Genomic DNA, 23,005 nt, shown 5'->3' on the forward strand with positions numbered 1-23,005 from the left:
TCACAGGGAGGGTCAGACACTCTGCTCTGACACGGTGTAGTTGACTCTGGACGGCAGCCAGAGTGGGGCTAATAAGCCTCTATCAGCAGTGAGTAATGTGAGTCTCCCAGGGTGCTGCAGCTGTGAAGTAAGTTTGAGGTGAAGAGTTAGACTGGCCAATTGCCTCCCTGATGCCACTGATGAGATCTACAGGGAGCTGGCTTATTCTGTGCCTCTCTTCCAAACCCAAGTGTGAGAAGCAGAGTAGAGAAAAGGGGATTTTACACCCCTGGCCTGTCCCTCGGTTAGGTCAGCTGAGGCGAGTGGGGCTGTGGGACCCAGGAAAGAGTGACAGACACCTGATGGGATGGGCTGGAGAGAGGCAAAGGAGGAGGAGAGGTCACACTGGGTCTGAGTGCCAGCCTGGATACAAATTTGTGGCAGAATTTCACCTGTCACATGCTAACGAATGAATACATGTCACCCTCTTTATGACCTGCTAAAAATTTATTTCCAACCCACCTATGCCAGACATTGGCAGCAAAGGAAAATCTCACTCTCTTTTTATTGCCCTCCCAAGAATAGTTCTCTCTCTCTTTCTGTCTCTGCAATGGAAGCCAAATCATTGTTCTTTCTGAGGTGGCATGGCATGCTTGTCAGTGGTTTGCATATTTTGTAACTTGGTCTGGTTGTTGCATGCACTTTTTTTATTTGTGTTTTTTGTTGTATGAGAAGATTGAGCTTTTGATGTTTTAGAAAGTTAAGACGATCTCTGACTTAACTTCAGTGACAGTGCTTTTAAAAATAATCAAACTGCCTGTCCAAACATTACCACGCAAATCTGTACATGGAAACACACCTCTTGTTCTCTGCGGTCAAGGTAGAACTAGTAACATAAGGTCAGGTAATACACAATTTAACCTAAATTAATTTCCTGTTTGAAGATGACAGCACACTTAATCAAAACCCTGCAAAATGGATTTATCCTTATCTACTGAAAAGAGATTATTAGTGCAACTAGTTCAGCAAGATTAGCAAATAGTTTAAAGACAGAAGAACCAGATAGGCTGCTTGATGTGTTCCTCTGGGACATTCAGTTCTGACTTGCAGATAAGCAGCCCTGGAAGCACCCAGGAAACACAAAATGGAATTGAGCACCGTTCAGGGCTTGTGCTGGCATTTTCACTGAACCAAGCAGCAGCAACACTGAAACCATTTCCGTACTTGCTTTGGGAGAGATTTTCCTGAGTGTCAAATATTTGGTAATAAATCATATAGCAACAGCAACATTCCTCTGCCTATTTACTACAGTGATTTTATCTTCAGAGGGAGACTATCCACTTCTATTTCATCTTTCAAGAATTTATTTAAAATGGATTTTTTTTTTCTGGGCAACAACTGAGTCACATTAAGAAACTGAAGGTACTTTTCTGTATAACGTGGTTTGTGAAATACAATTTGTGTATAATATTGTGTTTTTCTGAGCTGCCTTTCTGAGTAGTTTCTGCAATTAGTAAGCAAATGATAGTGCCACAAAATCTTTACTGAATTTCTAACGAGCTATAATAAATATCTGCCTTTAGCTTTAGTTCAAACTAAACAGTGAACAATAAATTATATGGAATATAAATGGACAGAAAATTGCTAACATGAACAGCTGTAAAGTGTGCCATACTGGGGCGCAATTAGGTGTATTTTAGTTTTTATCTCTCACAGCACTTCAGCAGGAAAAGCATTAATGTATATACAGAGGTATGTACTTATCTGCAAGTACACTTTTTCTCTCTTCAAAGGAGAAGGAATTTGCCCATCATAACTTTATAAGAGCAGTTTCCTAAGAGCCACTGCTTAGTTAGATAGCCACTTTTCAGATTTAACCAAAATCAAGTAATATCAAATAGCAATAACAATTTCTTTTATCATGTAATACTGAGTACTCTATTAATGATACTGAAAAAGAGGAAGAGGCAATTTAATTATAAAAAATACTGCCTTGTTTCAAACGCTCCCTTTATTTATTTCTTTCTATTGTTTGCGTAGTAAAATTGCAGATACTTCAGGAAAGGGATTGCTAAATGTCATATCTACTTAAGTAATATTTTATAGCTTTTTGGGTTTTTTTCCCCCACATAAAGAACACCATACAAACATCAGGAGTCCCAAAATGGCCAGAAGTGCACAGCCACAGTACTGATGAACCCAATTCTGAAGCTTGCCTGTCTGTGGTCTGGTTGCTAAAGAATGAACTGGTGTGAAATGTACAGTATGCCCTCATCAGAAGCAAACTCATAACCTATGAGACTTATATACATTTCTGACACAAACAGCAGTTATATTATTATACTTCCCAGTCAGGGAGTGAAAATTAGTGTTGTGCTGCTATAAGGCAATTTCCCAATGATTCTGTACAGAGTAGAGACTGATCTGTGTAGTATCTCTTACAAAGGAGAAATTGGAGAAGCACTATTTAGCTCTAGGATGTTAGCTCTTATACCAGTCTTTAAGTATCATTTTACTCCACTTTACTGAAGATAGATACCATATGACATAGGATTCCATGAGAATGGGGACATCAAAACTCCAGCTCTCCTGATTCCTGCATCCATGCTCTAACGTGTCTTTCTGTATATTTCATGTGCAAACATTGTGACTAAAATTACAAGTATGAAGAGGACCTTAATTCTCACTGACCCTTTTTTGACCTTAGTTCGCACTCCTTTTTCAACCATGTTTAAACAAACGAACAAAACAAATATAACACAACCAACAAAAACCAAACAACAACAAAAATAACCCAGAAGAAGCAAACACAGTGAGGATGGAGACTTCAATAAAGTGTGTTCTGCACCACTTCACTAGATGCAGGTCATCTTTGACATTTCTTGTAGATGCTTCTGATGTCATGAACTCTTCTGTGAGTTACATCTGCTGCTCCAGCCCTGTGAAGAGGAGTTTTTTTCTAGCCAAACAAGAAACAGTTAGCAGAGGAGATTAAAAGTATAGCAAACTCTGTCAGCGCCATTATGGAGAGAAACCCGGAAAATGTTTGCACATGTGCATGACTTTTAAATACAGTTCCCATGAAAGTTAACCTAAATACATTAAGTGATCATTTTGGACTCAGTCATTGAATACAGGAGACCCTGTCAGCACAAGACCCCCCAGGTCTCCTCAAAGAGACGTAGTAGGGCTTTTTGGAAAATACGCCACTTCTAAGGTTTGGAGCAATACAGGCAACATCTTTGCTTGCTTTTTGCTGTGGAGGTTATAAATTCTGCAAAAACTTAAACACTGGCGGTTTCAAAATAAGCTCATTTCCAGCAAACAGCAGAAATGCATGATGGCTAGCGGGAGGAAGCATGCAGGAGGGAAGAGCCTCAAACAGCCCCAAGAAATGCAAGTATGAAACTTTTACAGTACCGATGCCACTTTTGCCTTACACTTTCTTTTGCATTAGAGTCCACTAGCCCATGAGTAGCATGCCATTTAAGCGTATAATTGCCCCGTCTTTATCTATTTTTATCTCAATTCCTAAGAAAACAAGTTATTTTCAGTTTTGAAAACAATTCAAAACTATACTAAACCCAAGTAGTATAAGCACAGAAGCCTAAGGAAAGGCAGATAAAAATATACATGAGAGAATAAACATTAAGTATATAGTGGGGTTTTCCTCTTCTGTGTCTTTTGGGTAAGACAGTTTATTAATAATCAGTAAACTACCTCTTGGAAGATAGCATTTTGTTTTTTATGAATAACAACTCCTGGTTATAAGACTACATTTGAGAGCCAGAAAACCTTTTTAGAAAAAAATAAAGACTGTTAAGCAAAGAAAATATGTTTCTGAACTTACAAAAGGTTGAATGTTCAACTGTTCCTTTGTTCAACTTCCATGTACTCTTCCACATCCAGGTTTGATGTTGAATCACAAGGAGACATTCTTTCCTTGTAAGTCGCTCATCTGGCTGCAAGTAGGTTGTTGATGAAAGTTTAAGTGCAAGTTTTCAGATGCAGTGTTTGAATGGGCTTTACATGATCCCAGCTGCTGAAACACTGCAACCCATGTATCCTTGGTTGACTAAGTTCTTATCTACATTAATTGAAACGTGGATAGAGGAATTAATACAGCCTACATAGAAAGTGTTGCAGCCCTCACATCTTGGTAAGGAGTCAGTCTGCTTACAGAAAACACAATTCTGGAAGAAAATCTCTGAGTTCTTGTAGCTCACTGAATTTGTGTCTTAAGACTTTCTCAGAGCCGTTTTCTGATGATGAAGTTTCCCAAGACACCAAAGACAAGCTCAAGGCTTTGTGTGTCACATCCTATGTCCTACAGTATCTTTGCCCCAGCTTTTCAATCCTGTCCCAATCCTTTGTACCATATCTTTTGATTATGTGAACAGCAGAGACATAAAAAAAAAAAAAGAGGGAGCAGGATTAACTTTTCTGACAACACTGAGAAGTTAGATTGATTCAGCTTTCTTGAGGATCTCGACACTCAATTTAGGGTGTCTGCTCTCTTAGTTTTGACTTCACTATTAGGTGTATTTGCTACCCTCATATGATTTTCATTTTTAAAACATTGTCTCCTGCAGTTGCCATCTGCTCCCACTACGGATTGGTGATGAATTACTACATAAGAGGATAAAAGTATTGTGAAAGTGAAAGCATTCTTCTGTTTTATGTCTGTCTTTTGAAACAGTTTGCCCAAACATACTTTTACAACATAGATCCATTTTTTAACAGGGAAGTCACGTGATACGAACGAGTGAGGGAGGGCACAAATCTGAAAGATTCCTATCTTTTAAGCCCACTCGTATTGGGAATGTGGTCTGTTTTCACTATGTTTGGCTGCTGCTGCTTTTCCAGTATTCAAAAGCTTCAAGTATTGACCAAATTGTGTGAAGTAGCTTTGATCTTGTTTGGGACTTCAAACATGCTGATAGCCTTGGACCATGTTATATATTGTGTAAACTATTGCCACTGAAACATTCAGAGGGCTAATACAGTAGATATTCTCATGAATGAATCTACAAGGGTGGCCAAAACCACTTTGTAAGCTTGGTTTGTTACTTTGCCAAGCCCTAGAAAAAGTCATAGATTGTCTCAGCGCTTGAAAGACTCATACACAAGATTTATCCCACAATCTAACAGGGAAAATAAACCTGAGGCTGAGCCATTCATCTCTTTTTGCTGCTTAACAGGTACATATGAGTGTGACTGTGAATGAAACAGAGGTTATGACCCACGTTGCCTCCAGACGGGCACTAAGCAGCAGAGATCTCCTGATGCAGCCATGTTGTATGGAGAAGGACAGGAACAATTTACATGTCTGTATGTGTTTAGATTTAAAAAAAAAAAAAATTCTAAGTCATCACCATTTTTCTTCCAGGCAGTTGTGAATAGGGTGCTACTAGGAAATTGATTCAAACAGGAAAGTTCAAATTAAAAGTAAAGCATGCAATGACAGCATTGAGCAGATTTCCCCCATTTCTCCTTTCTGTAGCAACCCTGTGACTGTAGTCACACTGCATCAAGTTGTTCAGTTGTTCATTTGATTCATTTGATTCATTCATCATATAAATCATACAAAACATTTATTGTGAATTGGAAAATTCTCACCTAGATTCTTGTTTTGCCCTTTGAACTCATGTTAAATCCTGGCATCCATAAGTTAAAGGATGATAGGGTAACTGAGCGAAAGTGGCTGAACAAGGAAAAAAAAAATAAAGCTGTTTTGGCTGTTCATGAGAAAAAAGATAATTCTTTAATAATAAAGTGGCTATGCTGTGCAACAAAGTGCACAGGCACATTATGAGGTCTCATGCACCCCTCTGGAATTAGGCATCAACCTGAATGCTTTGCAGTTCAAGGATAGATTTAAGCATATTCCTAAACTTAAGCGTGTACTTAAATGTTTTGTTGGTTTTTTTCAGTGTCTCCAAAACCAACATTAATTGGCTGCTAACTGGACAAAACTTTGTGTTTAGATAAGCCTGCTATTATGTTGTGATTACTCTTTAGTTGGTTTTATGGATTGTTTTATGTCAAGCTCTAGATCTACGCAGGAATTGACCACAGTGTCTGTAACAAGACTCTGAAACAGATTTTCGGTTGAATCAATACAAAAATCTTATTTATTTTACACAGTGGCAAGGTTATAAAAACAAAACCAACTTTCTTCTTTATCTTTCATACAAATAGCAGAGCAACCAAATACACTTGTATTTTTCTGTTTTAAAACAATCCATACCAATGAAAAGAAATGCTCTTCAATTAAGATTTCTAGATTTTGCTCCAGAAGTAGTAAAATACTTTTTCAAAATTTTTGTCACCCACTCCTAAATGTAAAGGTCAAAGGGGAAAAAACTCTAAACATCACCTCATTTGAATGTTTCATGTCAATTCTCTTTTGACATTGTTGCTTTGCATATTTAATTGAGTTTTATTCATAGTAATTAATGTTCCTGTGCAAATTTAGACTGGAGTTTTTTGTTTTCTATTTATAGTAACACTTAACGGCAGAGACCGAATTTCCATCTCAAAGTATTTGAAGGCAGTTAAATGGCAGAAGAAAGTTTATGTCTCCCAGATCTACTTCCTACTGAGGTTTCTGTGAAGTTCCTGACACAGAGCTGCTTTAGTCCACAGGAGCCAGCATCAGGATCTGAACTCCTTTGATTGATTCATTTGACAGATATGGCAGAGGATCTTACGATCATTTAGTTTGACCAACAGTCAGTACAACTGGTAATCTGCAATCACAAACCCAGAATTTCTAATTAAGCTGCAGTAGGTTTTCAGTAAGACATAGATATACTAGATAAAAGATCACATTAGTAAGAGTCACATCTGTAAGAGCATTGAGCATTGTCTTAATGAGTAATTATTTAAAATCTTACATCTTGTAGTTGCATGTTTATTTTACTCTATTCTTAACTTTTTAGGCCATTCTCTACTGTGTTGAGTTACGTGCATGCTGCACTCAAGTCTTGTCCTCACCCTCTCATAGATAAATTATTTGAGCTTGTTAAGAATCATTGTAAATTGTGTTTCCAGCATTTGTTCAGAAAACAAGCAGCAAGGACTCATTGCTCACTGTCCAAGAGTATCCTTTTTGAAACATCAATACGAGGCACATGCACATATCATCCAGGAATATTATCATTGCTGTCCTTAAAAAAAGTATGTAAACCCACTTTCCATGCTATGCCACTGCTTAACTATCAAAGAATAATATATGGATGCATAGAGCACCTTCTTGAAGTCGTAGGTGCCTGTCTACCTTACATCTTAGATCCTTTTTACCATTAATGTGTTTCTGGACATTTTCTTTCATTTTATGCCTTGCACTTTCAGTCCTAGGTGCAAAATTTTATTTATTATTTTATATAAAATTATATTACAAACACACTACTTAAGTAGATTTACCTTCATAAGTGATCCAGATCACTCTGTCTCTATTACCATCCTTACTTCCAATTCCACTAATTTCTGTGTCATCAGATTTGACAGTGTGCTCTATAAGAATGTAATTTCAGCTTTCCTGAACTACAAGGAAGCATTATAGCCTCTTAAGATTTGAGACTTAATAATTGCACTCTCTCAGTAATGGTTTGTTAAACAAAATAAGTATAACTGTATCTGTTAAGCCATCATAATGGTTTCAAAGTACAAACTGACATGTCAAATCTCCTGTTAACTTCCTTATGAGAGGCTAGTATCAGTTCGCAATCGTGTTTTCAGATCAGTTCCACATATTCAATTACTTTATTTGCAACTGGGGGAAGTTCATTCTTAACACTGTCAACACAATCTAGGTGTCTTTAGTGATGAAATTGGGGGTTTAGTTTAGCAGCAGCTCCTCAAGTCCCTTGAAGTCCTGATACTAGAAAGCTCCGTAGACGTTGGTCTGTGTCCTGTTCTCCATAAACAGTGTTTGCAAATATATTGGACTTCTCCAGAACCTCTCTGCCATAACGTATATTTTCTGTGATAGCTTGAATCGTGACACTCCACTGAGATTTGCTTTAAGACCTTTTGCAATTTTCACAACATTTTCCCATTTGTTGCCTATTTCGCACAGTCTTTTGTGCACAGCTGTGTCATGCGTCTCTGAACTAACCTTCTTCACCATTGCAGAAAGACTGAGTCAAATTTCCTAAGACAGTAACAAGAGTAACTGTGTGGTACTTTTTTTGCCTTATATGAATTTTTTCATTTATTTTGTTCTTGAATAGGCTTTCCTTTTCCTTGCCAGGCCTCCCTAGATTTCACTGGACCAGTTCTCTCATTTCTGCCACATGATATCATCTGCAAAATATAACTAGCCACTCCCTCTAGTGGTTTGGCCGTATCTTCCCAGGTTTCTCTTATAATACATAGTGGGCCTTACATTCATCAACTGCAGCACGTTCAGATGGTGAAAAGCCCATTGGTGCCCCGGGCACTTACTTCCCTATAGACAAACTAAAATAGCAGCCATTCATCTGAGTCTGATCCTGTATCGTTACTGAATTTTCACAGCATGCATTTCAGTGTTAGATTAAACATTTCTGTAGCTCTGTGTAAGGAGGCTATGGAGTGATTTTTATACTTCTGTCTCAAGAGAATAGTTTCATGAGCTTGAAGTTTGTCCTCTGGAAAGTTATAATCTCCTCTGACATACCAAATAAGCAAATAATGGGACCAGGGGTACGATAACTTGATGGCTTTTTATGGTTCTTAGGGAAAAGGTTTCTAGGTATCGAGTAGCACACATGTTTATTGCTGAGGTAAAGGCACTGTGAAACAGCTCCAGCCTCAAGAACTCCGCATGCCTACAGGAAAACAGGGAAAAACTCCTTCGTTACTAATAATGCAATATGGGGCAGTCATCATTTTCTGACTTATATGTGCCCTGCTTTTACTACCCTCTTTTGTCCCTTGAGGAAGAGTGGGGACATATGCTTTCCTTCAGCCTCCAGAACAAGTCCTGTTGTCTCACATCCCTCCCTCTTACTGTTCTTCTTTCCCTCCTTCTGCCCCAGGACATCCCACCATTAACAGCAGATGTCATCAGGCTATTGGTTCATGGATCAGAGGGACCTGAACACAAGATAAAATAGAGAAAGACTGCAGTAGTCCAACAGTCCTTAAAATTTGGGTATGAGCATTCACAGCCAACATCTCTTCATCTGTTTCCTCACGAGTCCTCTCATTCTTACAAGTTCACAACATTCTTACAAAACCAAGTTTCCTGGTCCGTCTTAAATCAGCTCCTTGCTCCCCTCCCACCCCCAAAATTCCCATAACAGCATATCCTTCTTCAATATCACTTTTCTCTTTTTCCTATAAAATGGAAAGAGAGGGGAAGGGGACAGAAGTGGATTTGCGTAAGCCCTGGGCTCCTCACACTCTCATCAGTCTCTGGGAAGGTGAATGACTAATTGAAGCCATCTGCTCAGGGCCTTGTCTCCATGTGTAGTTTGATTCTGTCACATATATTCACACAAAGTCTAAATTAAACCACCTTCCTCTCCCCTGCTTCTTAACAACTTGAGATAGAAGCAATGGTCTTTGACTTGAAAACAGCTTAAAAAGTAAATTGTGAAGAGTCTGTCTTTAGTACTGTATAAATGATCCTTAGAAACTTATCAAAATTATTTTAAAGCAAGACTTACCATCTCTCTGATTAGTTGTTGCCTTAGAAAGAATGAAAACATCAAGTCTAGATGGAAAGAGAAAGGGAGAAACTTGGTCTTACTAGATAACTGTGACTCTGATGCAGTTAAAAAAAAAATCTTGGGACTTTCTGTAAAACTGCCCTATTTTTCTTTCTTTTTTGGAATTTAGAGAAGGTCAAATAAAAATGTGAGGCAAAGGCCACAAAAAAATGGCAGAATGGAAAGAATTGTCTCTCTGAGGAATTATTTGTCCTTCATGAATACTGAATCCCCAGGGCTGATGGTGTGCAGCTGAGGCCAGGGAGCAGCTGTTCTTTTCACATATTCTCTCTAATTAATAAAAGAATTGCCATACTTTTTTTACTAGACAGGACTTCAGGCAGGTAAAAATCCATTACTTTTAGATTCAGTTGCTGGTCTTTTCATGCTAAGTAGACTATTTATATAGTAGCGGTAGTATCAGTAGTAGTAGCAGCAGCAGTAGTAGTAACAGTCTTCATACAATCATCTGGAGAGAATACAGCCACATATGGAGATATATGTCCATGTGTGCTTATTTCCTTCCTGCAATTCTTAGCAGTAGCTACAACCTGTGGAAATTACTTTCTTTCTGTCCTTTGCTGACTCCACAAGAGGTTCTGCATCACATTCTTCCGACACTTCCCAGGGAGAAACCTGTCCCTACATTGACGCATCCCTTTCAACATGTGAGCACTGATTCAAGGATATACAAGATGCACCAGGTCTGTAATATGCCATTTGTATGGATAATTTTTGCATCCAGGGTAAAATGAACACACTAGGACTGCCTTTATTCAGAATTTCTTTTTCGTCGTCTTCTTCTTCATGTTCTTCATCTCCTTTTTCTTCTTCTTCATCTTCTTTCATTTCTGTCTGTACGTATACATATTGTTGCTGTTTCGGATGGTGTTGTGAACCTTTTGCAGTTTTTGTGAATGTTGCTTTTCGTATTTGCCTCTTAGTAGAAGTGGCGTAACATGCATAATGACCATGAGGCATTTTTAGTTACATTTCTTTCTTTGCCTTGAAGGTGACTCTCATGTTGCGGGCACATAGGAAAGAAACAGGACAAGAGTCAGACATCCTCATGGAGCCACAGGTCGTGCCCCATGTAGGAAGAAGAGTTGGTGTTAGAGGCAGATTACTTCTGTGTCTCTGCAGGTTCCAGAACATGCAGCTGGGAAAGAAACTTTGCTGTCTGCAGAACTAGAAGGGGGGAAGCTTCTCACTCCTAAAAAGGCTGCACTGTCCTCAGCTTGTGGAAGATGGACATGCAGGGCTTCCCTGAATTAACTCATGTTTAAGCCAGCACGCAGGTTAGAGAAAAACAATCCACACTGACTTTAAAAAAGTGCCAGTGATGGAAAAGTGATGGAATTGTCTTGAATACAAATTTAACACAGTATGAATTATTCTGGTTTTAGAAAGAATAATAACGTAATCACAGCCAAAGAACAAGATTTATGAGCTCCTTATTTTTCACTGCAAAAAACATACATATAGTCTTGTAAATTTTTCTTGTCTCACTACAACCATCAGATACTCCTGTGAATACAAGAAGCCCTTTTATATTGATTTCCTGTTCTTCTTCATTGCTTAAACAGGCATAAAATAATATATGTCTGTGATTCTTCTTATTGGCCTCTAAGTGTACTTTTGTTTGTTAACTTAAAGAATCAATAAAGCTTAAAAACCAAATTCATCTCTGAGGTAAATTAACTAAACCTTCTGAAGTGGCACAAGCAGTAAGTTGGTGTTAAATATTTAATGTGGTACACTCTCGAAATATTTCTCTTGATACAGACACAGATAAAAAAGTAGCAATTCAGTAAAGCATGACTGCAGAAGTCAGATAGTATTTAATGCAAAAAAGTCTAGTATTTAACATAAATCGGACTTTATATTATCTGCCTGCTCTTACTAGAGCTTAAAGATATTGTGTGCAGCAATAATCAGAAATTATTTAAAGATGAAACTCAGAAGAAAATAATTTCATATGCAGTTAGCAATTGCTGTGTATCATGCACTGAGTATCAGGTTATGTCTAGGAAAAAAAAATCTACAAGTACACCTTCTTCTTCCAAAAATCCTTCTTTCACCTTGTGTTTATTGTGATGAAAGAATTAAAAAAAAAAAAAGTGAGAAATACTTTTAAAAAGAAACATTATTTTAATAATCTTCTTAGAAAATGTACCTTTCAAGTGCTTACTCTAGAGAAGCCAAAAAACAATTTCAGTATTTCACATAATCTTAAAGATTATGATGCTCTTCAAAGCATGTTGTCATGATTTCTATTATATTACATGAGCCATTTTAATAAGAAGCCTACCTTTCCAACTCTCCTGATGACCTCCCTGCTTACTTCTTTCATTCCACTTTAAAATTGAATCACATCAAGCTCATAAAGAAAAGAGATTCTTTCTCTTCTTTGCAGGTAAAGAGAGAAAAATTGGCAAGTTCTAACTTAGAACACTGCAGGAAACTGTACCTTAGAAAGCTGGACATAGCATCAGGATGTCTCCTCTACTAAAGTTAAAAGCTGATAAACTTTGCTGCCTGTGCTTTTGTTTGGACCAGCTAGGAGTACCAAATGCCCCACATATACTCCCCTCACAGAACAGGTAGACGGTCTCTTTTTTCTGGTAGCTCCACCAAATGCCAGGATCCATTCCTCGGCACTTGGTGTCCCCCTTCTACCTGCTTGTGTTGATCAAGGTCAATGAATAGGCCTTTGACTGTCCTTCCTCTGTGCGCATTCTTGTGTAACTTCTGTCCTCATCATGCTTGCAAATTCGTACCTGACAAAACCTCCGATGAAGAGAATATGACTGTAGTCTGCTTGTTTCTGTCTGTGCTAAAGACTGTTTAATTAACACTGCAATGAAACCAGGGAGATGACTTCTTTTTCTTTTTCTTCTTTTTCTTCTTTCTATTCTTTCTTCTTTCTGTTCTTTCTTCTTTCCTCTTTCTTCTTTCCTCTTTCTTCTTTCCTCTTCCTTCTTCCTTCTTCCTTCTTCCTTCTTCCTTCTTCCTTCTTCCTTCTTTCATTATTCTTTTGTCTTTCTTCTTTCTTTCGTTGTTCTTTTATCTTGATTATAAGCTCTGGAATTCCGAAATATTTTGATCATTGATGAGATTCTTGATTTCTTAGTTTAACTCTTCAATTTTGTTATGGATCTCTAACTGGTTACACCAAGCCTCTGACCACAGAAATAAGTGCAACAGACAAGTAACATTAAGATAATTATAATGACCATAAGCTAGTTTTTAGAGAGATTATCACAAAATAGCTAAGAGAATCCCGGCTCATGTCTGATACATCATGCAAACATCAAAACAGAAAACCTTTCTCATGTTATGTCTGCTTGTTAATTGCAAAAAGGCAGACTTCCAAATTGCCTATCAAAAGATGTCTAAGTGATTCTTTTGTCTTTTTATGCTCATAAACATTGAATTTCAAGTTTGAGAAAAGATCGATATCTGAAATTTTTCTTACTATGGCCCTCTTTCTTCCGACATGAACTTCAAGAATCTCTCAACCTTGCAGTTGGTTTCTATGTCATGGTTTGATTGCAGGGTGACAATAAAACCATCGCAGATGTATTGTTAACTTTCTCTCCCCACTCTTTCCCATTCAGCCGCTCCCTCTCCCCCCTTCCCACTAAGGACAGGTGATTGGAAGGGAAAGAAGGACAGAGAGAAGAGAGTTGGAAAAATTAAAAATGTTTTACTAATGCTACCAATAAAAATAGAGAAAATAATACAAAATATACAAAACCAATCTTGAAAGTCCCGGCAGCTGCTCTGGCAGATGTAGGACTGGCACCCGAAGTCCTGGACTGGACTCTGCAGCCAACCGGAGCTGGATTCAGTCTGTCACTGGGCCTCAGTTCGCAGGGACAACTCGCAAGGTCCTCTCCCAATGTTGGCCATAAGGAAAAGGGACAAAATCCTCGTGATCCCCCACTTTTATATGAAGTATGACGTGAATGGGATGGAATGCTTCAGTTGGTCAGCTTTTTGGTCACCTGTTTCAGTTCACTGCTCTCGGCAGATGTGCATCCATCCTTATCAATGACCTCTCATTCCATTGCTATGTCTACCAAAACATGTATCTACCTTTCAGGAAAACTGCAGTTGTTTAGAAGACTTTAGCTGACAGGGAAATTCACTAAAAGAGAAGCTTGTTTTTAACAAAACCAGGACATTCTATTAAATACTTATGGTGGTATCATTATTTTCCAGTTAAACAACCAGAGAATCATAGGATCATAGGATGGTTTGGGTTGGAAGGGACCTTAAAAGAACATCTAGTTCCAACTCCCCTGCCATGGGCAGGGTCACCTTCCACTAGACCAGGTTGTTCAAAACCCCATCCAAGCTGGCCTTGAACATTTCCAGGGATGGGGCATCCACAGCTTCTCTGGGCAGCCTGTTCCACTGCCTCACCATCTTCATGGTGAAGAATTTCTTCCTTATGTTGAATGTACACCTATTCTCTTCCATTTTAAAGCCATTACCCCTTGTCCTATCACTCTATGCCCTTGTAGAAAGTTCCTCTCCAGCTTTCTTGCAGGCCTCCTTTAGGTACTGGAAGGCTGCTATTACATCTCCCCAGAGCCTTCTCTTCTCCAAGCTGAGCAACCCAAACTCTCTCAGCCTGTCTCTATAGAAGAGGTGCTCCAGCCCTCTGATCATCTTCATGGCCCTCCTCTGGACCTGCTCCAACAGGTCCATGTCCTTCTTATGTTGAGGACCCCAGAACTGGACACAGTACTCCAGCTGGGGTCTCACCAGAGCAGAGTAGAGGGGGAGAATCACCTCCCTCAATCTGCTAGTCATGCTTCTTTTGATGCAGGCCAGAAAACATCATCCTTTTAATGCCTTTTAAAACTCTTGGTAAAATTACTCTATGTAACTGCACAAAAGGTTGTTTATTCCTTTTGATGGTATCCTCCAGGCGAGAACAATGTATGTTGAAATAGTGCTTGCTTACTGGAGTTGTCCAGTCATGGTACTAATGCAGGAAAGTCCTGACTTACTTTACCTTGCTTGGAGAGGGAGGAAATTCTGTAGACTAACCTAGTTGATACTATTCCCTTTAAAATTAAAACCAAAACACAACCAAAAAAACCAGTTCCAGGGTTAACAGATGTAATAAAAACTTCAGAGCACACAGCCTTTGTACATTGTCATGACAAAGTTTGTTTTTATTCTAAAAAGAGAGAACAGGAACACTACATTGAAAATGAGCTATAAAATTCGGTACTTGCCCATTGGTATAAAATTCAGTCACTCTGGATCACATGATATTTATTATCATGGTAGATGTTTTATTATTTTTTATTTGAATAACACTGTAAATTGAAACGGTGCTTCCAAATTCACTAAAAAACCATCCCTCTGCTAAGAAGCTGACGATGTAATTTCGATAGGTGGTAAAGAAGCAGCACATGGTTAAAGAAAAATTACAGAATAGAACTCAGTAGTGGAAAATTCCTTACAAGAAATGTTTTTGAAGGAAAGAGGAATTTAAAGGAACAGGAAAGAGTGCAATCTTAGGTGCTGTTCAGTGTGTATGTTATTATGCAGGATTTGAAGAGTAATGCATTCAGAGATTTAAAGTGTTCTGATAAAAGCCAAATCTGACTTCTTTGAGATAAATGTACACAATTTATTTAATCTGAAGAAAATCATGCTAATCTAGGGGAAGGTATAGTCTGTTGTTAAAATACAGGAGTCTGAGATCAGGTGTTGAACTGGAATTTAAGTGGTAAAAGGCAGTACTGGAAGAGAAGAATAAAGCTCCGTGCAGGGAGAGAAGAGCACAGGTAGAAAAAGAATTGAGAGGAGGTAGAAGAGTAAGGAATAGAGGTGAAAAGAAAACAAATATGCTATTTTTAACAAGATTTGAGAATAAGTTATATATTGTAAGCATAGCACCGAACCTTTCACCTGCTGTTGAACTACTCCCATTTGTATACTTCTCTGCTGCCTTTGCACTTCTTATCCATATGTTACATATGCCATGATGCATAAGTGGACATACAGTTATGCCTGCTTTACCCCTGGAATTTCTTTTATGCAGAAAGATTGTTTAGACTAGCTTTCTGCCCAGTCTTAGAGCAGAGCAAGATAATTTGAATATCAATTTGATCTGGCGTGTCTCTTGAGGTAATCATCAGAGCACATGGTGAAGCAAGAGGTGTCTCTTGTGTTTGTCTATATGCATGTAGCAAAGCAGCTGATGAATTAGCCCCCTTCAGCCACCACCACAAATGCAGAAGTTCAGCTAAGGTGGGTGAGGGCAACTGACTGTGCCAACACCATTAAGGGAAAAAGCAGTGATCTTCTGGCAGAGAGGCAAAGAGCTTGCAAGGGAATGGGGATTAAAAACACATATACTTGCTCAGCCTGAGTGGTTTGACTGGCATGGAAGCAAAACAAGCTCATTCTCTAGGAAGAGAGGACAAGACAGTCAGCAAAGCAGCCGAAGGGTCATTTGGCATTTCAGAGAAGGGGGTGAAGGGACAGTGTAGTGGCCCAGTAAATTTGGCTGGAGGTCAGAGCCAGGAATCCTGATTGCCCATTGCAGCTCTCTCTTGGATTTGCTCTGTGGCTGGAGGCTTGTGCTTCCACCTTTTTGTCTCCCTGTCTTCACATCAGCAAAATGTGAATGATGATATTCATGGCTTTTGCAGGTATTTTCTGATGCTTAATTCAGTAACACTTTTGAAAAATGCAAAGGCAGCTGGAAACATTACACACTTTTAACTCCCTTGTTCGTACGTTAATAAGCCTCATGTATACAATCATTACATTCAGTGTACAGATGACAAGTTTAGACTGTAATTAATTTTGTAAAGCCAGCAGCACGAGCATTTCCATGCAATACACAGAACAAAAGCATTAAGCTTGCCCTATACATTCCTTGGAACCAGTCCCTGAAGTCAGAGAGAGACAGATACTTGCAGACACAAGGGAAGAACCATGAGAGAGACTTCCTTCCATAGATGGACTTCCTTCCATATGTAGTGCCTAATAATATACTCTTGCTTTAGTAGCAGCAAGTGACCACCCTTAAATTCTTTGGTTTGTGTATGACAGCAGAGGATGGTAGACTGGAGAAAAAGGAGGAAAATTAAGATTTAATAGTAATCTGATGTCAGTTTTCACCCAGTATGGCTAACAGTTCTTCAGTGTGCTTACATTTGGGAGGGGAGGGATGGACTGAGTCAAGGCGGAGTGCATCCCTCTGAATATATTTATACTCGTACAAATTCTGGAGTGCCAAAAAACGGGGCTGAAGTGGGAACACAAGGCAGTGGGGCAGGGAATGAGGTGGGGCATGCTCATCTGGCCACTGTTGCTGCAATGCAAGTTTCTTTTTTAATTTATTTTCCTTCCTCCCATCATTTGCTTTTTCCCTTCCCTGCACGCCCTCCCCCTCTTTTTTTTTTTTTTTTCGTGTTACTCTATCTGAGCCTGAAGCAGCTGTAGAAAACCAGTGCCGATGAGATCCTCATTGAACGCTTTTCACAGAGGAGGGCTCTGCGTGTGGGCTGGAGAGTCGCTAATGGGGCATACAAATACCTGAGGGTCATGTCTAATTGCCATGGCAAGCCAGATTTCTTCACATGAGCTGGGTGCATTCATATCAAGGAGGAGTCTTTCAGTTTTAATGTGCCCTAAACTTTCTTTCTCCACCAGACTGGACTTGGTTGCTCTGAAAGCTGTTCTCAATCTGACAGTCTACAATACATCAGACGCCTTAAGCTGCAAGGTTTTCAGGGTGCTGTTTTGGTTACAGGTTCTTAACTGCTGCTCATCTCCTGCTGATATTGCACAAAACCTGCCAAAAGCCTTCTTTTGTAGATAGAAATGAATCTGGATTAGTTTCCAGACATTCTGTCAAGAAATTTTAGAGCACGTAAGCTCCAAAAAGCAAGTTTTGTTTCCATGACCATTTTTGTACAGGCGTTTGTCTAGTCCTATCCACATATGGTTTGTTTTTTCTGAAAAAATTCAAGTAATTCAAATGTACATTTCAAATGAGCATGCTTAACAGCCAGGAATAGTCGCTTTGTCTTACACAGGGCTCCTAGTGCTAGTTCAGCATAGCTGGACACTTCGCTTTTCTATTGCTAGCATGAAGAGTACTCTGAAAGAGAAATAACCAAGTCTAGCAATTCTCATTTTATTTGGGATTTCTTTTAAAATTATTTGCTGTCTAAATGAAGGTGTTCATCTTGCATATTTGCTATTCAAATCAATATGCTCATGTGCTGATTTAAATGGTAATGTTAATGTAAGTAGGATAGTATCTCAACCCCACACTGCTCACTAATCTGCTCCAACGTCTTTATCTCCTCTCCTCAGCACTGCAGTGATAACACCCACCATTGCCAATCAGATATGAATATCGTAGGTGCTTGGAAGAGAGGTTACACTGGAAAGAACGTTGTGGTCACCATCCTGGATGATGGAATTGAAAGAAACCATCCAGACTTGCTGCAGAATTATGTGAGTATCCACAGGAGTCCAGATTTATTGCTTTGTTATTACCCTAAATAAATTTGCTGCTCCCAGAAAGATGGAGTAGGGAAGGAGGAAGAATCATACAAGGGAGGAACAAAGGCAGCTCCCATCAACGGGAGGAACGAAGACAGCTTTTGGTAATCTGTATTGTTTTAGTTAAGACTATGTTCAGTCTGAACGTATTTAATATCTGAATGCCGCTTGTAGCTGAGTCCTGAATTTCTGAAGGACTGCAACTAATCGTAGGATATTTTTTCTCATTTCTGTAAGTATTTTACTTAATATCCTCACACTCTCAGAACTTATGAATGGAATACACTGCTTTTCAGTTAATGCATGCAGCTGAAGTCCATTTTTGGCCAATACATTTAGCTAGAGAGACAGCAGCTTTTCTCAAAGACTAATTTTAGGTATATCCTTCGGTGTATTTATTTTTAAAGCTATTTCTCTTACTGCTAGAAATAATACTAAAGGAAAAGGACATGACTTGTTATGATTCATTGAGTTAAAAACAGGTGTAGAATATTTTGGAGTCTTTCTAGTAAATCTCTCTTAACTCCAATGAGTTTCCTTACAATGTGTAATAGAGCTTTGTTTTCTGCATCCCATGTTTCATGTCACCTCAGGAGCTGTCTGTTTGCTTGTGGTTCATCATACTTAAATGATTAGTTTAATATACCTTGTAAGGATTGTGAAATGCAAGGAGAAGATGCTTCTCTGGTGAGTGACTTCATGTGTTAGTGTCAGAGTTTGAAGCTGTTCAGAACATCAGGGCCGCGCTTTGCTGAAGTGATTAGTCCTGTGCTTTGGGAGTAGGCATTACATGAAACCACACGACCTTATCATTTCTCTGAAATGAAGCATGCAAGGTGTGTATTAACACAAGGTAAAAAACCAAACAAATATGTTTGGATTGAGCCAGACTAATGAAGTTGACCAGCACAAGATGTGCACGTACCTTCAGTCCCATCACAGATGCAGATCTTGTATTATGGAAGAGCCCTGAGCGCAGGCTTTTTGCCAGTGAGCATATCATCTTGACAGAGCATTGAAGAGATGAAGGTGACCAAAAACATCTTAAACAACCCATCAAAAGCTACAATCGTGTCCACAGTTTAAAGCTGTTTATTTTAATTTAGCTGTACTTACATCCGTGTCCTTCCCCATGCTACACATGGGACTCAGCTTTGAAATACATGAGGAGGACTGCACAAACACAAGTGACAGACAGTTGCCCTATTTGCCAATGTACGCTTGATCCCAGTGCGTGCCACAAGTTTCATTTTAATCTCTTAAGTTATTTAAAAAAGCCAAATATTATTCTACCACCTCAATGAATGACCCAGATTGTATCATATGTCGCCTCATCCCAGTACTATCCTTCCACTGATTTTAAAGCAGCTATTTATTCCCTTACCACCTTCTATCTCCCTTTCCTCACACCAACAAGGAATTCCCCCAAAGCAGTACACATTGCTTGTTTGATGACAAATGCCTTCTATATGTCTGATTACTGCTGGTGTGGCTGCAAACAGGAATATTTGAGGTGGATGTGGTAATTGGTTTTGAACAAAGAAGAGATTAAAAAGAGCTGCTTGCCATGTCAACACACCACATGCTACCGCTTCGATTAATGGGAGGCATACAAACCAGCAGCTATTTACTGTATAATCTATTTTCAGCTGTAAGAACTCTGGTAAATATAAAATATGGAACAAAAATACAGAGATTTATTGCAAATATTTGAAACACTCCCAGGTAAATGGTAATGTAGTTTATGTTGTATTTCAAGCTGTAGTTTTATAACAAGACTTTAAAGAAAATGACATTATTCTTATTCCTTGAAACCGTCAGTGAAATTTCAGTCATCATTGTGCAGATAATTTCTTGAATCTTGAAACATTTAGCAAAATCCCAATTTTGAGAATGAACTCTCTTAACTTCCAAAAGTTTCTTAGAAGAAATGTAGTCTTCTGGTTTAATGAAACACCACTTTCTATTTCCTCTCTGATATGAAAATATGCTTTTTCACAACATTTGTTATCCTTCTTCCTTTTCAAAAAAATAAAATAAAGTCTGTAAATCCCGTAATTATAAAATATATAATCCTTACCTAAAACATGCAATCATCATAAAACCACAGGAATGTTAGTTAACCTAATTACTCTCTTGTAGCAACCTGCTGAAGAACGTATAGGCCGTATGAGTCAATGGCTAATTAATGAGAAACTGGTTTTCTTTCTCTTGTTGGCTGTAGGATTCACAGGCCAGTTTTGATGTCAATGGAAATGATTTTGACCCTATGCCTCGATATGATGCCAGCAACGAGAACAAGTAAGTCACTATGACATTCATGATATATTCAATCTATTTCATCAGATAGAAAGTACCACTTCTTCTATGAAAGTCTAGGAAACTTGAATTCTCATAAAGCAGCATGATTTGCATTTAAATCTTTGTGAAATACATGTTTATGTCTCTTCCAAGCACACTGTATGGCACTTACTCTTTGAAAGCATTTAGAGCCATCCAAAAACACATGAAAATTATTTTGAGAGTTCTGGTCTTGTGAAATGAACCATTTTCAGTCCCTCTGCGATATATAAAGGGTGTTCTTACTTTTCTCACGTATTATCTCATTGATTTTCTGGGGGGTTATTATGTGTGACAACTGGCTTGGATTCTGACTCTCTGAAACTTTATAGACTTTGTGTATTGAAGAAATAGACAAGTTAATGGAGATTTTTTTTTTCTCTAATAATGTCTTTTAAAGTGATGGAGACTTTATATGTAGAGCTTTGATAGATACCTTATAAACCCAGAAGTGGCAATTCTGCTGGATTATAATATCTCCATCACATGGCTGGTGGGAAATATCTCCACGAATCTTGTATTTCTCCTTCAGAGCTCAGCTTCCTGATATTTGTCATTCCAGCTTTGCTCTTTGGATGTGCTTTGGTGAAGCCTGGGAGAGACACAGGGAGGGACACCTCACCTTAGGAAGCAGGTCACTTTTCTGCCCCCGCAAGTATTTCAGGGAGTTATTTGTTAGTAACATTTTTTTAACTAGGACTTGGCAGAAAGAAATAACTTTCTGTGCAATTGCATGAATTAGGAAAAGGATAATCCTACCAGCTGTCAACATGCTTTCTTGAAGTTTGGTTGACTTTTTTTAATTGCGGAAAGCATTTAGTATTGTTTGCCTGCAGAAGAGAGACTACAAGAGGTGGAACATAGTCCTTTACAGAACTGTAATGCATTTGGGTTTGTGTTGTCTCTTCCCTACAACGCTACAAACTTTATGCAGAAGAAAGCAGCAGGTGTGAGCTGAGAATCAGCAGCAAAACTTAACATTGCTTTGACTGGAGAAACCAATTGGAGCAATTTTGGATCACACTTTGATGGGAGAATCCTCTCCTGATCAACGGCTTCTTCATAACAGCAGGAAAGCATGTATGAATAGGCTGAAGAACAGGGCCTTGTTACGCATAGCTGCCTGTTACATATAGATCTGCTTGGCTTACAGTGAATCTCAAGGAGCTGTCAAAACTACTTTCAGCCATATGGTGACGTAACTGTGAAAACTGAGGTCAACTGAACTGCCAAATACTTGTTTGGTCAGTCAGCCTCATCCTGACTGGTAGGCTGAGACAAGAAATGTGTAAGGATTTAGCTCTTAGAAGCTGTATAAATAAATGTACCTACACACACACACATTTCTTAGTTGTGATGACTAGAAATACTGTTTAACATAGAAACATATTGGTATTAATTTTAGTAATAATAATAATAGTTTATTTACTTGGAACTGCAATCTTGGCCTGTGTTCTCATTCAGTTGTTCTTATTTGATGCTGTTTACATGCTGCCAAATATTTTTGTCTAGAAACAAGTACATGCAAGAACTGTCTTTTCCCTTTTGCCTGTTAGGCATATCTTTCTCATCCTATTTTCATACAGAACCTCAACTTACTGAATAGTATTTGCCTCTTTGTCACTAGAAATCTCCTAAAGCAAGAATACCACGAGAAAATAAAAATAGAAATTCAGCGAAACCTTTTGTTTTGAAAAGTGCAAACATTCTGCACGTGCATCCAAGTTTAAGTTTAAGCACAAAGAAAACACTGTTATGGAGTAAATGGCAGATAGACCCACTTGCTGCATTGCCTCGGTGAAGTTAGTGACAATCCAAGGATTTCAGAGCTAGATGGTAGTATGGAATGTATTAATACTACATTGAAGTTGTTAGGAGCTATCCTCAAGACACACGTTCATTGACTGAAACACAAGAATGAATAAAAGTCTATCAATTAATGCTCTTTCAAGGCCTTCTTATAATTAAGGGATTACATGTGGTATTGTTATCACCATTTTAGAAGTGTCCTGTTACTGGTGTAAAAAGGTCAGAATCAGCAAGTGTGCTATACATTTTTGGTGGCTAATAAGAGAAATCTTTGGTTTGGCTTATGAGAGGTCTCAGGACTACAAGCAAGGTTTGTAAATGTGCTATTATAGTTACTTGAAAACGGAGTAGGAACATAGGATCACAAATTGTTAGCAGCCCAGAGTATTTAGACGTTGCCATTCAGCATGCTACAACAACAAATTTGTGTGATTGACCCCTTCAGCATCAGTCTAGCTTTGAACTAGGTGTCTATATTATAGCCCTGTACAAAGTGTTGAAAGAGCAAAACTGTGACTGCTTGATCACAACAAAAGAGCAGTCACCCCCATTCCTTACCTCATGTTTGCTCCTTCCTCCTTTCCCCAGCCTTTGTGCAGCTCTCCAGGGTGAACCATGCTGAA

At 38.6% G+C, this 23,005-nt stretch overlaps 1 protein-coding gene across 2 annotated transcripts in view; it reads left to right on the forward strand.

The window, feature by feature from the left end:
* Positions 1–23,005, forward strand: part of PCSK5 (proprotein convertase subtilisin/kexin type 5) — a 258,936-nt gene that overhangs the window by 59,501 nt on the left and 176,430 nt on the right. For both annotated transcript variants that reach the window (XM_065655390.1, XM_065655391.1), the window contains exons 4-5: positions 18,042–18,185; positions 20,458–20,534. In XM_065655390.1, coding sequence (XP_065511462.1) covers positions 18,042–18,185; positions 20,458–20,534 — 221 coding nt within the window. The remainder of the gene's footprint in view (positions 1–18,041; positions 18,186–20,457; positions 20,535–23,005) is intronic.

The sequence above is a fragment of the Caloenas nicobarica genome, chromosome Z (assembly GCF_036013445.1).
Source record: "Caloenas nicobarica isolate bCalNic1 chromosome Z, bCalNic1.hap1, whole genome shotgun sequence".
NCBI lineage: Eukaryota > Metazoa > Chordata > Aves > Columbiformes > Columbidae > Caloenas > Caloenas nicobarica.